The sequence below is a fragment of the Daphnia pulicaria genome, chromosome 2 (assembly GCF_021234035.1).
Source record: "Daphnia pulicaria isolate SC F1-1A chromosome 2, SC_F0-13Bv2, whole genome shotgun sequence".
NCBI classification, from domain to species: Eukaryota; Metazoa; Arthropoda; class Branchiopoda; order Diplostraca; family Daphniidae; genus Daphnia; species Daphnia pulicaria.
Window position 1 is genome coordinate 9,478,440 of NC_060914.1, and position 21,783 is coordinate 9,500,222.

The window sequence follows — 21,783 nt, forward strand, 5'->3', positions numbered from 1 at the left end:
CCGAGTGACGAATCATTTTCAAATAGTTGAGAGGGAGAGAGAGAAGAATCGGTTCTAGAGAGTTTTATTGTGATGTTTGGTCTGCTCCTATGTAAAAGTATGGGGGATTGGGGCTACTCTGGTTATATTGTGTGTACTACAGCCCTTTGATATTTAGAGATCTATTTAACCGCTATATATGTGTGTGTGGAGGAGATATAGGAGAGAGACCATCAAGGGGGGAAATAAGATCAAGTGATGGTCATCACCACTCGACTGCTGTTGGCGGTTTGCCATCAGCCGAGAGAGAGATCGCTTCTCGCCACTTTTTCTTTCATTTTTCCCTTTTTCTTTTTCTTTTTATTGTCGACGAGGTTTATATATTTCGCCTTTTATAGATATTTTCAAGGGTTTCGGGTATTATATTGAAAGCCCTCCCACGTGTAAATCCAGACCACCACGACATTTTATTCAAATATCATCGAGCAATTTCACATTGGCATTTTTATAGTTTTCTTTCTTTTCAGTCTGAGCATTGGACGGGTTTCTTAGTTGAGCGGTTCACTCGGTCCAATTATTTGTTAATAGTCTGAACTTTAGACGGGGAATTTCAATCTCCCAAAGTCGCACAAAAAAAAATTCCCCCCAAAAAATTGCGCGAAATTCAAACGCAATTAAATGTTTTTTTCTTTTTTCGTTGGTTAAATTGATGGGAAAAAATGTAGGTCGTTAGGCAGCAGCAGCAGGAATACCGTGCTCGGTCAAAGTCGTAAACGGAAGCTCATCGAGTAGTAGTACACCTTTGAATGTATATTACTACCGCCGTGCTGTATATAATCTAACTTATTATACTCTGTGTGCTGTGTGCACATCAAATAAAAGCTATTCAACAAGGTCCTATAATTGAATTACGATCCCCACAGCTTCCTGCCCTTTTTCCTGGTTTGTGTTTCTAACTGTCCTTGTTTGTTGGTCGGTGGTGATTGAAAGAGTCTCTCTACTTTTATTTTTTTTTTTCGCTTGTTGGCACCATGCACACAAACACACAACACACAACCAAAGAGGGGTGGGATAGTTTTTATTACAGTCGGACGACGAATAACGTTGGCCCTCGATAGGACATCCATCCAATATAACAAACGAAAAAAGGCTCGTCCACACATGGATAAAGGGGCGGGATAAAATATATCAGAAAAAAAAGTCTGTAACGATATAGATGACCGAGAGGGAGGAATATAAAAGCTGCTATACTCACCCTTTTCTATGTGAACAGCCAAACAAAAAAATAAATGGAGAAACGATATGAGGTCGTTGAGAATCTAATAACAAAAAAAGGGAGGAAACGCGAGTCCAGACAGACAGTGGTGGAAACAAAACAACAAAAAAAATGATATAAGGCATTAGCATCACTTAGAAACAATGAGAAATATATATATAAGGACATGAATATAGCATGCAGAATATCTCTAAAGGGAGGTCGGACAAGTTTTAGATCTAATTTTTTTTCCCCCCGCTCCGTGATAATGTTATACTATGTATATATGGCCTCGATATGATATGTGACAGCGGTCGACTCCGCCCATATCTCGCTGCCTACATGGTGCCGGGGGAAAACAAAATAAAAATCTAAATCCCAAAAATCTGTTTCCACGTCTGTCTTGTTTTCTGTATAATATTTTGGGTCTGGCCGTCATATATTACGAAATATAACCAGATGTAATGGATAGACTGATGTATATACACATTCACTTTTATTGTACCCAATAATTCATGGGGGTATTGAAAAAATGTCAGCGGTATTTTCATCACTGAATCATTTGCTGCGCTGTCCAACCGCGCCTTTGTATCATATATAGTCCTCCAGTTCTTGAATAAATGAACACCTTTTTATTGATAATCTCTGTGTCTGCTGCCAGTTGCTGGGGTGCAGGAGGAGAGCGGCCGGCGCTGTCAGAAACGATTGAGACGTTGAAAGACGGAAAAACGAAATGTTTATACAGCATCTATATAAACTTGTGTGCATGCTGCTGCTGCTGAGGGGTTGCTGGATATCGCGTCGTCCAGCAATCGAAAGTGAATTTATAAAAAGAAAATCAGATCGAAATCAGAGCCGGTTTTATCCAATGGAATTTTCCAGATGAAAGTCTTCAATTGGATTGATCTTGTAATGTCGAGAGTTTCGGTGGAAAACGTATATGCTGGGAGTTGCTGGAAGCCAACCAATTTGTTAGAAGCGACGGATATAACAAGCCGAAACTGTCCCGTCTAGTAGTCGGACTACAATGTTATACACACAGTCGCATTTGAAGTCTTATAATCAAATAGAAGCGACACACTGAAAAATTAACCCTAATAGGAAATCGGGAAATCGTGATTTCTTATTCGATGGCTATTGCATTCACATGCTGCAGCACCGGTTTTCCCAGTTTTTTCCAGTTGGGTTCCATCAACAACCCTTGCCGGAATATATCCGTCAGCCGACAGCATATAATACATAGTGTATGGCAATCCTTTTAATGCTCTGACTGTGTGTGTGTACTGTGTTCCCCCCTTTTGCTCTTTTCCCTGTGAGGGACCGTCGCGAGCGGACATCATTACGTATGCATCAAAAGAACCGGCCCGTCCCAAAAGGGACCCCACCAAAGCTATCTGGACATGTATAACAGCACAGCAGAGATATCCGCATAGAGATGTCTTCATCCATGATTCGTTTGATTGACCGGCAGACCAGCGCAGCGACTGGACTTTATGCGGCTGAATAGCTGAGAGCAAGAAATATCATGCCCAGCACATGATGTGCTGGCCTCACTCGTCCCGGTGAAATATGAAAGAGCTCTCCTCTTTTCTCTTTCAAAAAAGAAAAAAAAAACTTCATCAAGAAATCTGTCCGTGTGTCCATTCCATTTTGCTTCCAATTTTCCCCTCCCTTGTATCCATCACGAATTACACTGAAAAATTCAACCCCAATTCCAATGGCCGGCTAACTCTGCTGCTGCTGCTGCTGCTGCCCCTTTTCTTTCTTTTTTTTTGAAAAATATAAAAGAATTTTTAGATCTATTTCGTGTGTGTGTTTGCGGGTCCCCTTCGCGTGTTTCAAAAAAGAAAAGGGCAGAGCGTATTACAGTAGTTTGTAATATAACAGGAGAGCACAGCAGCTATAGCTCAGCTTATTATTAATTACGCCAGCGGGGTTTTAGAGCAGAGAGATACTCCTGTATATATAACAATTGTTTAACCCAAAAGAGTAGATATAAAGGGATATGTATAGCGGCGGCATATCACAGCCGCGCTCCGTGGGGTATATATATATATGTACATATACAAAAGTCATATTTGTAATTTGGAAAGATTTTTTTTTTTCATTTCATTTTAACGGATAGACACACAGGTGTGGACGACATCGCCAGGAGCGGAGGGCTAGTCTCAAATAAAATGAATGAAAATAATCTCCTTTTGTGTGATGTGCATGATGGAGCTCACTCCGATTTACGAGTCTTAATTGGTCATTGAAAATGAAACGCTTTTTTTCTCTTTTATACAACGCAACACACGGTAGCAGCAGCAGCTATTGCGCAAAGAGAGTAGATATAGGCGCGCCACCAGCGGCGGCGGACCAGACAGGTAGGGGGTCTCTGTCAAGAAAAAAAGGACCCAAACAGGGCGGCATCATCATGTTGCTGCTGTATATAGAGAAGAATGAAAATACAGTAGCCAGCAGAAGAAGAGGGTGGCGAGGGGTTTCGATTACCTGGTCGCTTGAACTTAACACAATTTTTTTTTCTTCTTCTTCTTGTAATTGAACGCGCAACAATCACAATTTGAAATTACAACAAAAGGGGATTGAATTTGATTGTGTGGGAAGATTTTAATAAGAGCAACAAAAGGCCCAAATTGTTCTTTTAAATTTAAAGTTGTATTACATTTTAAAAAATATAAAAACAGATTTTGTATAGGAGAATAATATACAAGGTTGATCAATAATCGAAAAAGAAATAACCACCAGCAGCAGGAAATGCTTTTCGTGATCGTCCAAACTCATTTCATTTCGTGAATATTCATGAATGAATAAGAGAAATAAAAGAAAACGACCGGCCACATCTCAGCAGTGTATATAGCGCTATAGGTATATTAGTCGATTTTGATCCTTGAGGGTATTATCTATTTCTTTAAAAAAACCAAAAAGAAATCAAAAAGAAAGAAGAAGGAAAACACGATATCTAATATGCAGCAGCAGCAGAGGGGGCCATTGGAAAACTGGATGGGATGGGCGAATGGATCAATCAGTTGCAACTGTCTAACTGTGCTGGTCCACACACACACAAGCAGCACGGTATCAAAAAGAAGTTTTTCTCTATATCCCAGCACTTGTGAATCGAAATGCAATTGAACAAAACCGGCCCCCTTAAAAAAAAAAGAAACACTTCCTATATAGAAGAGAATATATCAAATATATAAGAGAAGAGATTCAATGAATGTCAGGTGGCCACCAAGTATATCAGGTAGAACAGCATTCGAAAAAGTCTTGTGCGCGCATGTGGGGTGGGTCTTTAAACTAGTAATGACTACCCTGAATATGTAAAATAGCCTTGAGATGAGAGACGTGTGTATACTGTATAGCTATAGCTATACACCATGTACCAAGAATATGAAATACAAAACTTTTCCGGGCATCGGCTTTCAAAAGAAACTCTCGGCAGCACATACGGTCGTTCCTATATCGATGTGGAATCTCCATTATTCACCATTTTGCTGTTGGAGGTTCCAACAGAATAAAGGACCAAATGGAATCAAACTCGGACTGGTATATAGCACATCAACTGCATGTATAGTAGTTTCCCATTTGATACGTGAATGTTTCAAACATTCAACCGAATCGGAGAACGAGCTGGAAAATCTAAAAAAGAAAAATCCTTTTTTTTTCTCTTTACACATGCAAAAGCAGCAAGCTATACGACTGTCCAGCAAAGGTTACTGGGGACCAATGACAGGCCTCCTGTTGTGTATATCCCTGTCATCAAGCGGGGAAATGTCTTGATCGCTGCTGCAGCTATATAATATGACGTGGAAGAGGTTTTTTCGAGCCCGGTTGCGTGATACATCAATTCGGAGTTTATATCCCCCCACTCTCGTTCCATATGTCATCCTGGCCGTGTGTGTGTGTATACAGCGCTTGACGTTTCGATTTAAAAAGGACTCGCGCATCATCATCCATCGAAAACAAAATAATGGAGCAATCTTTTTTCTCTCTCTCCCCCATCATATCTGCGTGTCTACTGCATTTTTGATTAAAAGACAAAAAAAATGTATAGGAAAAAAGCTATACCAATCCTCCATCCACACACATAGACACAAAAGTCTTTCCATTATTTTTCAATTTCTTATCGATGACCAATTGGAAAACGCCAACGGTCCACCAGATGGCCATTTCTCAATTTTCATTGTCTTTATTATTTTCTTGAAACGATTTCCACATTTTTGATTCCTTTGGGTTTCTTCTACAAGTTCTTTTACGATTTGTCAAAATTCCCCTCGTTCGCCGTGGTATCCCATGAACTTGTCACTAAAAGAATTGATGAATAAAAACGGAATAAAATGCTGTTGAACTGCTGCTGCTGGATTGATATGCAACGTGCGCATTGGAGAGAGAGAGAGAGAGAAAGAGTAGCTGACCGGTTTTTTGGGTTTTGTTCTTTTGATTCGTTTTTATTCCGTTTTTCGATCGAATATAAGAGACGGGGGGAAAAAAACATTGTAATGTAATAGCGTGACGTTTCTCGTTAATCACGCGGCCGTGACTTGGAAAGAAAAGAAAAAAAAAACCAAACAAACAAAATGCGCGGAATCAAAACAAAAACTATACGGGCCAATATAATTGACCAGGAAAAAATAAAACCAAAAGAAAACAAAAAATCTGTTCTCCGAAAAAATATATTAAAGATGTGATGCGCACATCAGATGTGTAAGATAACATATAAATATTTGATTGTCCATTTTTACGACGATTTAAATCGGCCGGCGGCGGTGGGAAGATATTGCGTGCGGGCAATATAGCAAATGTTTAATATCATTTGCAAAAAAATAAAAAAATAAAAATATAAAGCCAAAGCATTTCTAATACTAAAAGAACCCAGCACAGGTGAGAGCGACGACGAGTTATCGGCTGAGAAACCTGTGCTGCAGCAGCAACGGTCATCAATCCCGTTCGGGTCCCGCGTTTGATATCAAAAGTGCCGAGTCGTGTATGTGTGTGTACAGAAAATGTGGAAGTTGCAAGTTATTTCTTTTTGTTATTTTTCTTATATTATTCTCTAGCTACTATACCTCGAGGGGAATCAAAGTTCTAAACGCTTCGTTCCCACCATTTTTTGTTTCTTTCTTTTTCTTCGAATGCGCTAGAGCTGCTCTTGCCCTTTAGTCGTTTCTTTTCCTATTTATAATTCGTATCGACTTTTTGTTAGAGCGGGGGATTAGAAACGAGGTGGGCGGAGCCAACGGCTCGTTATAAGCGTTCTTAACACGCAATCGAATTCTAATTTCTTTTTCGCCAGACAACACAACACGATGGCCCAATTGGATAATATTATATCACAGCGCATAATATAAGAAGAAAAGAAGAGTCTCTCAAACGGAAATCGTTGATCCGGAATGTTTTGAGAAGCCAGAAATTTTGTTTTCTTCTTGTATATGTACATTATATATAGAGGAAGTCGTACGTGTATATACACGCGGAGATTACGTCTATGCGTAAAAGAAAAGGGGAGAAGAATAGACAAGAAAATGAAAAATAATCATAATAATAACACAAAATATCCAAAAGAGCAATAATAACACGTAATGGCCGCGCCGCGCTATATAGCCTGGGCTGCCGGCCCCCTTGTACGAGCTTCTTTATAATAGCCCTGTGTGATGGCATGACGCTGTTGCGCGCTACATGTCCGAGTTAAACTGTAACGAATGAGAGAGCGAGAAGCCGGGCAGCAATAGAAGAGACGAGATAGACGGGCGGTTTATATTATCTATTCTCGACCAGCAGCATTTTCTTTTCTTTTTTAATACTTTTGATAATAAAACACGTGAAGGAGCAGCAGCAGCAGACACACACGAGGGAATATATATACGGGATGAACTGGCCGTGTCATTACAGATTGAGCACGGTGATTATATCTCGTTGATGGCGATCAAAAGCTCAGTGGCGCAATCATGAAGTCTAGGCTGCTGCTGCTGGAGCAGAGAGCTATATAGCTTTAGAGGACGACCCGAAAGAAAATCTAAAACAAGGTCTATATAAATGTATTACGGAATAAAAGATAACCGCTAATTCAAAAGCATGTCTCCTCGTTTCCAAAAGTTAGAGAGAAAATGATATTAATTAATTTTTACAAAAATCTTATAGTTGGGGAGGAAAAAAGGGTTGAAGTATGTATAATAAAAACCGCTTAAATGAAAATATAAAGCGCGCTTTTTAATTTGAAGTTTTTCGGAATAAAACAAAACCCCCCCAAAAAAAAACGGTTTTTATTTTATTTTCTATCCCAGCACAGCACATCGCAGCACAGCTTTTAACCTTAATAATGTGGTAGATCAAAAGGCAGTTCAATGGGCGAATTTGACCCACACCCCTGATGCTAGATCGTCTCCCCTGTGTGTGTGAGAGAGAGAGAAAAACGACATGTACAATAATAAATAAAATAACGAGATGGAAAAATTCAGAAGAAAAAAAAAACAAAAAGTTATAAGAAGAAAATGATTAGCAGAGAGAGAGAAAGGTCGTGCGCTACCGTGAGAAAAAGCAAATGTTTCGGCTTGTTTCCTTAGATATGATGAGACACATAACAATAGGGGACACACACAAACCCTCCTCCTCCCTCCTTATCTTCCCCCCCACTCCATTTGAAGGAAAATAAAATGCGCAAGTTAAAAAACCTCTACTACTCCGCTAGTCCAGGAGAGAGAGTCTCTCACCTTGTGTTTGGCGTCGTCGCACCTTATACCTTTTTACCTTAATTGGTTGGCAGTTAGTTAGTGTCGTTGATGGGAATAATCTCGATGGCATATAGCCATTGTTCCCCCTTCTATATAATATGTGATTCCCTCCTTCTTCCACATGCACCAGCTATATCCTATATATGTAGTCTAAAGTGTAGTCAAGCTTTTGTTTCTTTTCTCTTTTTGCGCCGCGTATTGTCATAATTGCCGGGTCGTGGGAGAGGTGCCGCCAGCCGCAAAAAACCCCCAAAAAACCCTCCGTCTGTGCTGCTGTATATGTGCTGTTCTCTTCGTTATCTATTCTGATAGATGAAATATGTATTAAGATAATCACATGTGTGCTGCTCAAACAACAAATTTTTGTTTTTTTTTGTTTTTTTTTGGGCTGGTTGATGGTCGCGCCATTTTTTTTCAAAAAAAGATTTTCTTTTAAACGGGGACATATCACAGCAGCGCCTGATGTGTGGAAAAAGACAAAAGATTTTTATTTATTTTTTTAAGATTTGTAATATATTTTATCTTTCGGCTCATTTCAACAGCCACCAAACCACCACCTCATTACACACGATATTGTTAGAGGCCAGCAGCAGCTCGCTGGCTATATATCCAACTACACCGCAGAATCTCAAACACAGCAGCATGGAGCACAGCACAGCAGCACCGAAAAAGAAAAGAGAAACAATTCTTGTTAGATCTTGCGTGTAATTACGTCGACAGTCGACGCGCCGAGCCGCCATTGCACACGGATAGCGGTGAAAGGTTTAGCCAAGCGAGTCGGGACGATCTATCTACGTATAGTCCAGCAACACACTCGTCGGCCGCTGTACAGTGCTCCTCTAATCAATTAAAGACCTAGTTAAGCCGGCGATTATGATCATCATTTGTCTTTTTACTTTTCTATTTTTCCCCCCTTGTAATATCAACCGGGCGCTGGACAAGTCGAGAGACTTCGTTAATATGTGCTATGTTATGTGCTCCTGTGTGCTGTGTCGCTGGCTGGCTGTTGGGTCCACACATGATCCAATTATGTGTGTGTGTGTTGCCTACAGAGAGGAGCCGATCTGTTTTTCCCACGTATATCTATCGAAGAGAGAGAGAGAGAAAAGGTTTCGAACCAAACACAAACGCCGTTTCTTATTTTGGGCTGCTCCTACATATCCCTCGGCAGCCGCGCTCGTTGCCGTGTCTCACGCGGTGACAAATGGGAGAGAGAGAGAGAGAGAAGCTCGAGAGTTACTCCTTTATATGTGACTCGACTATAAGGCCCATTTATGTGTGCACAGGTGCTGTTGATAGGCGCCAAAAGACTTTCAATCATCGATTTTTCTCACCAGCGGGCGCAGGGTTGTATTTTATTCTATGTTTTTGTACTATAAAGAAGAAGAAAGAAAAAAAAAGAAGTTGCTGGCGCTGTGTGGCAATGAAGCCTCGTTTTCCGGCCTTAAATCCCAATCAATAAAACCAATTAGAATCGAATATAACAAGGCTGATGTGATGTCCTGGGTAATTCAGAGGGGGGTCAAACATTTATAGCGGTATAGTAGATAGACTATATCTTATAAACACAATATATAATGACGATGATATAAAACGTCGATGACTATAATGCGGCTATAGCGGCTATAGCCTATAGTTTATTTTATATTTGTCTGTCGAATTGTTGGATTATAGGCCGCCATCACATCATCAGCCAGTCCGCTCGTGTGAAAAACGTGACACGACAAAGTGGAAGCAGGTGCTACTCTGCTGGGCGATTGTAATAGACGACTGGGCTTATATAATATCCCCGGCCAGCAGCATAGCAAGTGAAGGAGAGGAGGACATCACCTTGCAGCACTTACATGTACATTTCCCCTTCAAATAATATCTAACATAACAAATGCTGTGCTCCCCCTCTAACTTCGTATCTATCGAAGCGCCAAACTAATATACAGACGACTAAACTCTGGGTCTCCCTTTTTTATCTTTTTGTGTTGTGTTTATTCCTATATATAAATAAAAAGGAACTTTTTATTTTTCCACTTGTCTACACTAACCCAACAGCACCCGGTTCCGTTTTTTTCTTTTATATTAAACAGCATCAACCACCCCCTCTCTCTCTCTACTAGACTCTGTGTGTGTATATAGTCTAGTAATGATTGTTTCCTGTGGCACTCGAGCGGAAATAAACGGCTGCGCATAATTACGCAGCAATTTCCGAACGAGTAATTTTTTGGGTTCCCTTATTTTACTCTATCCACCGGGGGTTGTGTATACGCGCTTCCTTTTGGGGAGGATTTTTAACCTACTTTTCATTTTTCTGCGTATTTTTCATGTTCCAAGTAAAATGTATTGACTCCTATAAATATAAGTATATCCCATCAGTTATGCTGATATTGGCTTTTCTGTGGAAACTATATTTTAATAACTCTAAATTCCCATTTGTCCAGATGAAATGTATAATTGAATGAAAAGTCGTCGGGTTTGAACCTGTAAGACTATTATAAAAAATGGGGTTTTGCCCGGCTGCATGCTGCGGCTGTCACGTGGGAAATTGACACCCATGCCATTAACCGCGTAATGCCCCAGTCGATAGACGACGCTGGGCAGTCGCCAACGATTTTTTCGCAATCGAAAGATCGTTATCTGGAACAAGGGCGAAATATTATTCCAAAATCGTGCCTCTTTTGATATTATTGCGTCTATTTTTAGACATTTCCTCTAATATAATTGTCGATGCCGGTCCCGACGTTCTGATCACGTTTCGCACATCCCCCGACGAATATAAATGAAAAGACGTTGAATGTGCGTCTAGTCATATTTATATATCTTTTTCCTCAATTGATAAAAATAACTTGGCCTCTTAAATTTGTAGAACGTTTTTGAAGGTTGACTCTGCGTCAATATAAGCAACGATTTATACACACACAGAGAAAAGAATGGCGCTGCTGGCTGATGTAAAAGAGTTGCGCTTCTTCCGCTGTGCACAGCCGCGTCTATTCAAATGGCCGTGAAGGGGCTTCTGTCGGCTGCCCATTGGTCGGATGGCCGACGTTGGGTGGGAGGAGTTAGGAGCGCACTCCCATTGCGGCTCCGCCTCTTCTCACTCTTCTTCCCTACAACGTTGGGCCCTTATATCCAAAGCAAAAGGAGGAGGGTACGATACATACACCCGGACCTTTCGGTAGGTTTTATTTTTCGCCTGGCCCCCGCCAGCTATAGCTAGCATAGCAGCCCAGCAAGCTTAGACACCAGCAGGGGCTTCTAGGCCGGACCACTTTCTGTGCTGGCAGTCAGTTCGTCCAGCGCATTCACAGCGATCAGACGTTATTAGTTTGCCTCCGTTAAACCCAGCACTATCGAATCTCTAAATTTATACGCGAAAAAGTTTGAGATTAATTCCCGTGTGCGTCGAAAGTGAACCCAAATTTTTATAAAAGTGCGTCGTATATTTGAATTTCGATTTTCTTTTTTTTAAATTGGTTTTGATATTTAACGTGGAATTTTGGTGACAAATCGCCGTGACTTTGGAATATGACAGTTGACATTGGACTGTCGCCAGCATCAGCCTTCGACGTGAACCTCCTCGGCGGCGTGAAATTGAAGAAGATCGGCAAGAATAAGATGACGGTGACTCGTGAACTGTCGACTGTTGACGACTACGCCGTCAATCAGAAGCAGAAACTTCATCACCACAAGCAGCAGCAGCAGTCCGAGACGGCCGAGGAGCCTAAAGGCAATCCGGATCGAGCCGTCATGTCATCGGCCACCAGCGGGCCGGCCGCCTCGTCGGCCGGCTCCACGACGGCCTCGTCGCCGTCGTCACAGGCCGCCAGCCGGCCAAAGTTCATGATCACAGACATTTTGCGCAACGACAGTGGGCCGGCAGTGAGTGTCAACTCGTCCGTTTACAACCCGTCCGTTGCTGCTGCTGCCCAGCAGCAAGCGCAGCAGCCGCCGCCCGGCTTGCCATCGCACCACCACCCGTTTTACCAGTTCAATTTGGCGGCGGCCGCGGCAGCCGCCGCCGCCTACGGCTTCAATCCGGCCGGAATGATGCCCGGCATGATGCCGCCGCTCCACCAATTCCTGGTCGGACACCACCAGTCCCAGCAGCAGCACCATCCGCACCACCACCACCCGCAAATGGGTCCGGTTGGGATGATGCCGTCCGGCCTGCTGATGGGCGGCGGCCCTCCCAACTCGGCCGAATCGTCACCGCGCGATTTGTCGTTCAAACGATCGGCGGCTGCCGCCAATTTCGCCAGCGACCCCAACGAGGACGACGAGGACGAGTTTGTCGATCCCGACGGCTCCGATCACGATCGCGACAGTCCCATCGGCAAAGCCGATCTGATGCTCAGCGACGACGAGTCGGATATCTGTAAGTTTTCCATTTCATTTGAAAAATATTTTTTCGATCGATTGTGACGATCGTTTTTCTGTGAGCGCTACGCTCTTCTATTCGATCGCAGCCTTGTGTGACGATGGGAATACAATGTTGCTGGGTTTTATTCCATCGATGATGAGCTATCGCTTTGATTTGTTTTACGAATTACCTGCACAGCGGGGAGGTTGACTAGGGTTTAGACATTTTCCATTAACCAGACTGGGCAATCGATGATTGTTAAACCCTCCCTTTTGCGTGATGTGGCGTCGTCTATAAAAGCCCCTGGGACCGTGATCACCTTTCGGATGTCGTCGGTTTGCTGGCCCTATTATACAACTTGATAGATTGGACAAACGTCAGGCAATCGGAAGAGTTTCAATAGCCTACCCTTTAGACGAAAAAAAAAGGAAATTTATTTCGAGTTGGTTGTGAGTTTCCGGGCCGGCGATTTTAAAGGTAACGGCAGACGCGGGCGATCGATGACCCGGGCACGTCGGGAAATTTTCCAATTAGATCGACAACGATCCAATGAATAGTCAACTGACTTTGAAACTCGCCGCAGTAGCTACCTATATACCTGTGCTGTTGTGTTGTGTGTCAAGTCAAGCCAAACGAACAAAAGGGGGGACGCGAAGTGGTTCGTGCAAGTTTGATCTATTCGGAGAGATAGATAAGAGGATAGGATATATAGCGACGGCCCAGCGACAAAACACATACAAAACCAACACACATCAGTGTGTGTGTGGGCGCATATATTAGCTTATATACAACAGCCATCACGATACCTAGAGTCTTATATAGTCTAGCCAGCAGAGAGTTTTCAGTGAACAATTGAAGTTTGAAACTGGCGGCTGGTATATATAAAAGACGGCGCGTGCCGGTCAACAGAACACCGACGACTTTCAATCTGCATAGTCGATGCATCACAGAGTTGACTTTTCTACTTTGAAAAAATTATCCAGCGCGGATAGATAGATAGTTTCTATCTATGTGTGTGTGTGTGCTTATTGTCCCAATGAACTTCTCCCTGCATATAGTCCAGTCCAGCGCATATAGGAATAATCAATGGGAAAACTCGTATTGTGTGCTGCTGTTATAGAGTCTAACACAAATATATATGATGGCCTATATGTATATTGCTGGAGCTGCACAAGTTTAACGCGCCACATTCAAACTCTCGTCGCTTTTCCCTTCGCCCAGCAAATGTCTGATGCATATTTCATCGTGCACTCTTGCACGTAGTATATATCGCATGCCTTAGACACTCACATATATACCTGCCCCGGTGTAATTGTATATAAAATTCGGATAAAGATAGACAGATACTTTTCTTGTGTTTGTTTAATATAATCGAATATACTGGCGGTTTGTTTCAAATAACATCAGATACACACAAGTGTTGGTGTAAACATTTGGGGTTTTCTAATAGAATTCGAGCAGACAAATTGACATAGCCAATAACAATCACCATTTGCCAGCTATCCTTTTTTATTATTATTCCTTATAATTGTTTTTTTATTATTTTTGGAAACATTTCCAAAAGGGGTCACAGACTCAACTCTGCGGGTTCTATACGTAGAAGAATGACTAGTCGAAAAACCACCTTTAAACGTTGGTGTTTTCTAGTCGATTCTTCTCAAATATTTCCAGAAGAATAAAAAGGCAACACCACGGGCTCTCGTTGACTAGTTGCTCCGCGGGGAGCAATTAGAGTCAGTGCTGGCCACACCGCTAGAAAAAAAAGCCTATACAGGCAGTAAATAGTGCTTCTATACATCAATCTATTTATCGTTTGTGCATATTCATTAGAAAAAAAGGGGGGAATTTGTGGGGGGTTCGATTTTCTGAGCCTATCAAGATTTACGAAAATCCTATACGGTGGCGTGTGCCGAGGGTTTTTATGGAAAAAAGTCAAATAGTTTCAAAAAAAAAGGATTTAAAAAAATGGTTTAAATGATAATTTGAAAGGGGGGACGACACATTGTGTGTGTCAGGAAGGATTTGTGAGACTCATCACCCGTGCCCGGAACCAATGGCAATTCATTTTGTATATTTATTCATTCTCAGAAAAAAAGGATTCCTACATGTATGAAAATTGATCCTGTCACTCTCTATATACCGTATACAATTATACATATATATGACGTCGATATACGTTTTACTTTTTAACGTTAAATTATTCGAATATAAGCATAAATAGGAAATGGAGAAACCTTATAAATATTAGGAAATAGACCAGTGATTTTTGTTCGTATCTATACAAGAAATCCCTAGTAGCACTGTGATATGTACACGTCTAATCACTTTTCAAGGGGGGGAGCTTCGGTTTGTTTTTCTTCATTGGCTTCGTCCTATATAGCTTCATCGTCATAACTTGTAGTATATACCTTTAATACCCTTATTATCAGAAATAAAAGAGCCAACGGGAATGGAGAAACCTTACGCAAACGTCTCTCTCTGCTGCTCTCCATTTCGTTGTGATTATTATTAACCACTTTTCACGGTGATTTGTGCGCGTTTTCGGATGAGAACTGGGCCAGCTGAATAATAATGACGCCACCTCCCCCTTCTGAAACCATTTTTATTTGACCACCCCGTACCTGTCAAAAACAAATCAAAGTAGATATTCTATATTTTTATTTTCCAAGGTTTTTCGGTTTAAGTCAGGTGGCGAATGATGGCAATCTTGGCTCGAGTGTGGAAAGATGGTCAAGAAATAGTCATCAATCAAATAATATGTCGCGCTCGGTCGGAGGTATACAGCTCTGTTGGGTCGGTATACGAAAAACATTTGTTTCGTTTTATTTTTTGGGCTCAGCACAGTTTGAAACGGAAGCTCAAAAGATGTACATGTGCCAACTGTTGGCCTTTTATTTTTCCAAGATATAGTCTTGACTGATTTCAATCAGGATATGTGTGTGCTGTGTATACCTGCGGCCTTGTTGGACGTCACACTGGGCTCCGGAATCATTCCTTCAGGGCTATAAACCAAGAAAAAACAAGGAAGTTGGTGGAAGGAGATGAGCAATTTTAAAAAATATCAACTGCCCCCAAAGGACAAATTTGTCATGGTGGTGGTCATGACCACCACCACCACCACCACCACCCCTTTTAACATCTCACCCTGAAAAAAATAAAATGAAATGAAATTATTTCGTTTTTGAACGTGTGCCCTGTTTCCTGCTGTATCTAACGAACCCGCGCGTTATTTGAACTTGACTAAATGCTGCCCCACTATTTCAAAAGCAAACCTTTTTCGGGTTTTCCGGAGTTAATGAATAGGCAGAGCCGCGGGTCTAAATGCCGGCCGAAGAAGAAGAAGAAGAAGAAGCCGAGCCATTTATAATTATTGTTAAATGCCCCCGAAGAAATTATTTCTAAAATAGAGCCCCTTTTTTTCCCCCTTAGTCTGTAGCTATAGTGTCAGTTTTGGTTAGAAATAAATAGAAAAAGGAAACAAGTCGGTTTAGATAAAAAATAAAAAAAAAGGGGAGAATATAATAAATAATGACAGGAAACAGTTGAGTCAGTTCAACACAACAACCCCAAATATATTTATTTCCCCGGCATAGTTTTTTTCTTATTTGGCCGCGCGCGGTTGTTATATAAGTGAAAGAACAGCCGTTTCATTTCGTGTTGTTCAATTGAATGGGAGATACTATACGAAATGATTCATTGGGAAACGAGTGAAACGACTTGTTGTTGTTCTCCACACATCCTAATTGGGTCCGTGTGGCAAGTGAAATGGACCCATTAATCGGAACGTTTTCCTTTATTTTATTTTATTTTATTTTCCTTTGCAGCTAAAAATGACGACGAAGATGGCGACAAGAGCAACAACGGAGGCGGTGGAGGAGGTAGCGGCCACCACCGCCACAATCACAGCGGGAGCACGGCCAGCGAGAGCGGCGACGGCCCCGGCAACAAGTCCTCGTCGGGCATGAGCAAGAAGGCCAGAAAAGCCCGGACGGCCTTCACCGACCACCAGCTGCAGACGCTGGAGAAGAGCTTCGAACGCCAAAAGTACCTCAGCGTTCAGGACCGGCTGGAACTGGCCGCCAAACTCGGACTGACCGACACCCAAGTCAAAACTTGGTACCAAAACCGCAGGTAAAAATCCTAGAAATTTATTGCGCGTTTATAGACCCAGAAAAATGAGACCATACCGTGACTCAATCCCGAGATAAATCACCTCAGGGCTTAAATTCAATATTTCGGATCAAAGCCCTCTCTCAAGAATAAGCCATATCTCTATAATATGAGGCAATATCCGGATGTGAACTCATAGAGATCAAAGATTTTACAACATTTTTGAATATTCAATTTTCGGTCTATAACGGGATTATTATTATTTGATTCGCGCTATCAATTGATTGCCATCGTTAGATTAGCACGCAGATCTGATTCAATTCGATTGGAATGACGTACGTAGCCTATACGTTTTATTGCCACAGATTACATTAAATTTCCGAATGAGACAGCGGGTTTTTCCCAACTAATATCTACCGCAGAAAGATGAAATAAGTTTCCTATCAGCGACTTTCCTTTTTGTTTCCCCCCCCCCAACGAAACGAAAAAAAAATCACACGTTTATTTATTATACGAGCCTCTGTGTTTTATTACAACAATATTTGATATTGGCTAACGTACCGAGGGAAAATAACACACAACAACAACACCAAAAAAATAATCCCGGTGATTTAAACGCGTTTCCCACCTCGGTGGTATCTAACTCTTATTAGAAAACGAGGAAAAAATCGATCCGAAATAAGAGAAAAATGTTTTTCGGATAAAAATTTTTTGTTTGTCTCGAAGAAAACGATAATCTCTTTTTAATCGTCGCTTTATGGAAATTGTTTATATATACATAATATTTATTAGCTTCTTTTCCATCTCTGATTTTTTTATTTATTAATAAGGTAAAGGAAGAGGGGGGGGAATTACATATGAGAGAGAGGAAAAATCTTTGCTCGCTCTTTTGATTTTATATTTATTTATTTATTTGCGTGTGGTTGTTGATGTTGTTGGTTTCTCGGATAGTGGGAAGGATTTGTTGTGTTGGTGTAGTTATAGCTGGGCTTTATTTTTTTTAATAGTTGGCTGCCCCTGTGTGTGTGTGTGTGTTGTTTAGATTTCCTTTCATTGGCCATCGCTGGGTCTTTGATAACAGGGGGCCCCCATTTTTATGTATTATCATACAACAGTGTATAGGTATAGGTATACACTGATGGACGGTTTCGAGCTTCTGGCAGCATCCATCACGTTTTTGTGATGATGGCGGTCCAGCAACAGCAACAGCCTCAGCACATATCATCATCAGACTTCTGTGCGCTTCTTCTCTCTTCTTTTCCTTTCGAATTTCCGAATGTATCCATCTCTCAGATACCAACGAGGCCTCATTACCAATGCAAATGAGCCATCCATCTTTTGCTCCTCTGCGTTCCTCATAGGAAAAATCAAAAAATAGGTTATAGAGCTATAGAAAAGAGATAGATAATATGCACACACCCCTATAATTCGACTATAGAGCTGCTGCTGCTGCTGCTGCTCTCTAGATCGTCGTCTTGTGTATTATATAGCCGAGAGCGGCCTCCAAAAAAATATTTCGTTCGGTTCGTTATTACAAAAAAAAAATCAAAAGCGGCCGATGTACACAACACGCGATCAACATTTCTGAATTTATAATTCGACCAAGATTTTCGTTTATTTTTTTATTTTTATTTTTTTAATTGAATGATCCGCAGTCGTCCGTCAGAATAAACCAGAAGACCAAAAAAGATGGCCAGACGGGAGATATCAAATAAATTTAAAAAAAAAGACCAGGTGCTGCTGGGCGCATTTTCCTAGAAAAGCCAAAAAATTTCAAAAAACGGTTAACTAATAATCAGGAAAAACGATTGAGGCGAGACAAAACCAGAAGGAGGTGTCATGTCCAACGCGAAGAAATCGATTGTTAATACAGAATCACACACAAAAAGAGATAACAGCTATATAGCGAGAGAGAGAGGGAGAGAGAGCTATAGTGCTGTAGACACACTATTCAAAAAAGTTGCCCAACCAGAAGATGAGTGGATATGTACATTATTCAGAGCGTGGAGACGGCCATTTTATTCGATGTCTTTTCATACGTGTTTAGCTGGAATCGAGATAGGCGAAAAAACGAGCAGAGCGTGTACCAGTCTGTGCTGTCTGTGTGTACTGGGGATATGCTATATCTCTCTCAACAGAATAAATATAATATTAAAGGTGGTGGTGGTGGCGACTGGCCGGCGGACGAGAGAAACGGGCAGCAGAGAGTCAAACACCCGTGTAAATGTAATTCGTAGACATCACACACAAGTTTATCCCCCCTCGTGCACCGAGTGCTGCGCAAGAATATAAGAAGCAGCAGAACAGCAGCTAGCAGCACACACGGTGATGTATTTTAATGGGTAGGCTTGGCCGCTCAAGTGTTGAGAGTCGTTTGCCGGACTCTCACAACTCGCTCGAAGTTTTTTCTTTATTCGCTCGACAGCAAAGAGAGAAAATAAAAAAATAGACTGGCCAGTTGAGTTAGTCACTGCTGTGCGCACCTGTCCTTGATCATAATACAACAGCAGCCAGTTCTACTGCTGTGTATAATATCTCAACTCTCAAATCGTCTGTGTATAAGACTCCCCTAGCAGAATGGAAAGCCGGGAAGAATAATAATAAAAACTGCTCGTGTGTCTTTTGCGCAACTTTCTTCTTCTTTTTATTTTTATGGATTGATATATACAGCGAAGGTGGGGGGGGGGGAGATAGAACGCTGGCAGCTATTTACACATTGCGCAAGGACGTATATAGACAGAGTTGCAAAATATTAAATGGCGGAAGCCGAGCGCTGATGGCGGCGGCGGCGCTGGCCGAGCGTGCCATCGTTTAACACAGCCCAAACTGCCGTGATGTGCACATGCGCAGAAAAACTGGCACATCTCATACCCGCGCGCGCAACCGAATCAAAGCCTCAAAATGATATGCCGAATTTATATTTCATAATAATTCGACCCCAGAAAGTATATAGAAATTCAACACGTACAAGGTCGCATTCGTTTCAATTCTGGTTATTTTTGGATTGGGCGGCAAATATTTGAAATTTGATTATATACCTGCGTCATTTCTTCTAGGAAATTTTGCAACGGTGTTGAGCAATTTCATCTCATTATTAAAAAATTCAATTTTGATTTGATTTGATTTTTCGCAGAACCAAGTGGAAGAGACAGACGGCGGTCGGTTTGGAATTGCTGGCCGAGGCCGGAAACTACGCCAGTCTGCAGCGGATGTACGGCGGCGCCAACGGTTACGGCTGGCCTTACGGTCCCATGACCCAGGGACCGCCCCCGGGACCGCCCAACTCGGCGGCAGCAGCCGCCGCAGCTGCCGCTTCGATGGACCTCTACTACCGTCAAGCGGCCGCCGCCGCCGCCCTCCAGAAGCCGCTACCTTACCGGCTCTATCCGGGCCAGCAGCAGCAGCAGCAGCCGGGCGGCGGTGGGCCGGTTCATTCGGGCCACCACGTCGGAGTGCCGGCCGGCTCGTCCGGCAGTCCCATTTCCACCTCGTCGCCACTGCCCAGCCATCACCCGTACCCGGCGGGATTGAGTCCGCTGCTCAGCGCGGCCAATTCGGCCTCGGCCGGACTCAGTTCCTTGGCCGCCGCCTCGGCGGCCATCACGTCTCAGCTCTACCCGGGCAACAACAACAATAACAACAACAACAACAACGGCAACCGGGCCGATTCGTCCTCATAATTTTTGTTTCTTTATCTTGTCCATCAGGGACTCCGTTCCGTCCGTTTGGTTTGATTTTTGTTTTTGTTGTTGCGCGTTTAAACTTTTGCCCAGCATTAGCGAATTTTGGCGTTTTTGTTTCTTTTCTTGTTTGATTTGATTTCGTTTTGTTTTGTGTGTAAATGCGGGTGATTCTTCTTCTTCTCCTTTTTCCTGCATATATAATTCACCCCCGTCGGCAGTGCGTGTGTTGCGTCATCTCATCCATTTTTTGGCTAGCCCGCGAAATTTGAAAAATTCAAAAAACTTGTTTGTCTTTTCTGTGTGTGTGTGTGTGTATCCCCCCGGCATCTGATCATTCTATTAGAAGACAAATATTTAAGAATGCACGACCATGATCTCAAGTGTGTGCCTGCAGTCGATTCCCCCCTCCCACTCTCCTTCCTCTGTTAAATTTAATCTTGCATTCGTTTTTGAAATGTCAAAGCCACGCAATTGTTTAAATTTTTCCTCCTTTCATCGTCGCGAAACGAGAAATATTTTATTTCGGGATAGTTGGCGGCGGACGGCATTTCAAACTTTATATTATTATAAGACACACACACACACACACGCAATAACGACGTGAGAGACGATCATTAACGAAAAGATTCAAAACATTCCCCCCTCCTCCTCCGCTATTTACTACGTGATTGTGATATAAAATATACACATGAAAAGCAAAAAAAAAAAATAATTAATTCAATAATTCAATTTTCTTTTTTTTTTCTAAAAAAAAAAAGAATAAGAAAATCACAATTCGCTTGCCGACATGTTGGCGCTGTGTGTCATCAAACCTTGTGTTCATTCGACAACAAAAAATAAAATCAATCCATCTGAGAACTTTAAAGAAATAAAACAAAATTTGAATAACTGGAAGTAATTAACTATTATGCTGGCGTCCAACAGCAATTGGCGGTCGTATAGCGTCATTTTCAATATTTTCTTTCTGTTCATAACTATTTGCCATTTCTTTTATGTGCTGTACAGTAAAATTCCGTTTGACTAATAACTCACATGCCCGCCATTATTTTTTGGAATATTGTTTCTTGAATTATTATTTCGATTTTTACCCCCCTGTTCATTTTTTGAGTGTGTCCGTGTTTTTTAAATGTTGCGCAGTGTCTCTCTCTCTCACTACTCTTTTCTCTCTCTCTCCTCATTCTCTTGTGGAAACAAAAATTCAATTTGTTCTTTGATTGTTTGGATAATTCCTATCGCAATTGTAATCTGTATAGCCGTGCAGTTCAGCTTTTTGACAAGACAACAAAATTCACCCCCCTCCCTCTACCCCACAGTGGAAATAATGTACATAAGATAAGCCATTTTGACTCAGAATTAACGACGAACAAAAAGAATGAACAATCCGGAAAGGAGAAGTAAGAGAGAAAATACAGACCATTGAAAAAGAAATCATTTTTTAAATTTTCGCTTTTTATTTTTTTATTTTTTTTTCTAAATCATCACAATACAAAATTTAATGGGTCTCGTTAAAAAAAAGAAAAAAAGAGTTGTTTGGCCCTTGTTGCCTGTATAGTTAAGTATACAATCATCAGTCTATATCTTTTTTTGGGAAAAAAAAAGAAATTCCGTCCAGCAGTTAGCGCGTCATCCGTTCTAATGGGTTATTCCCCTCCCCCTCCTCTCTCTATTTTTAAAAGT

The 21,783-nt window shown here is 41.7% G+C and overlaps 1 protein-coding gene across 1 annotated transcript; it reads left to right on the top strand.

Moving 5' to 3' along the window:
• Window positions 1-11,174: 11,174 nt before the first annotated feature.
• On the top strand, window positions 11,175-21,534 carry LOC124326117 (homeobox protein B-H1-like). Its single transcript, XM_046784761.1, has 3 exons — window positions 11,175-12,328; window positions 16,138-16,444; window positions 19,557-21,534. Exons 1-3 carry the CDS (start codon window positions 11,479-11,481, stop codon window positions 20,101-20,103), a joined length of 1,704 nt encoding a protein of 567 aa, XP_046640717.1. The 5' UTR covers window positions 11,175-11,478; the 3' UTR covers window positions 20,104-21,534.
• Window positions 21,535-21,783: the final 249 nt, after the last annotated feature.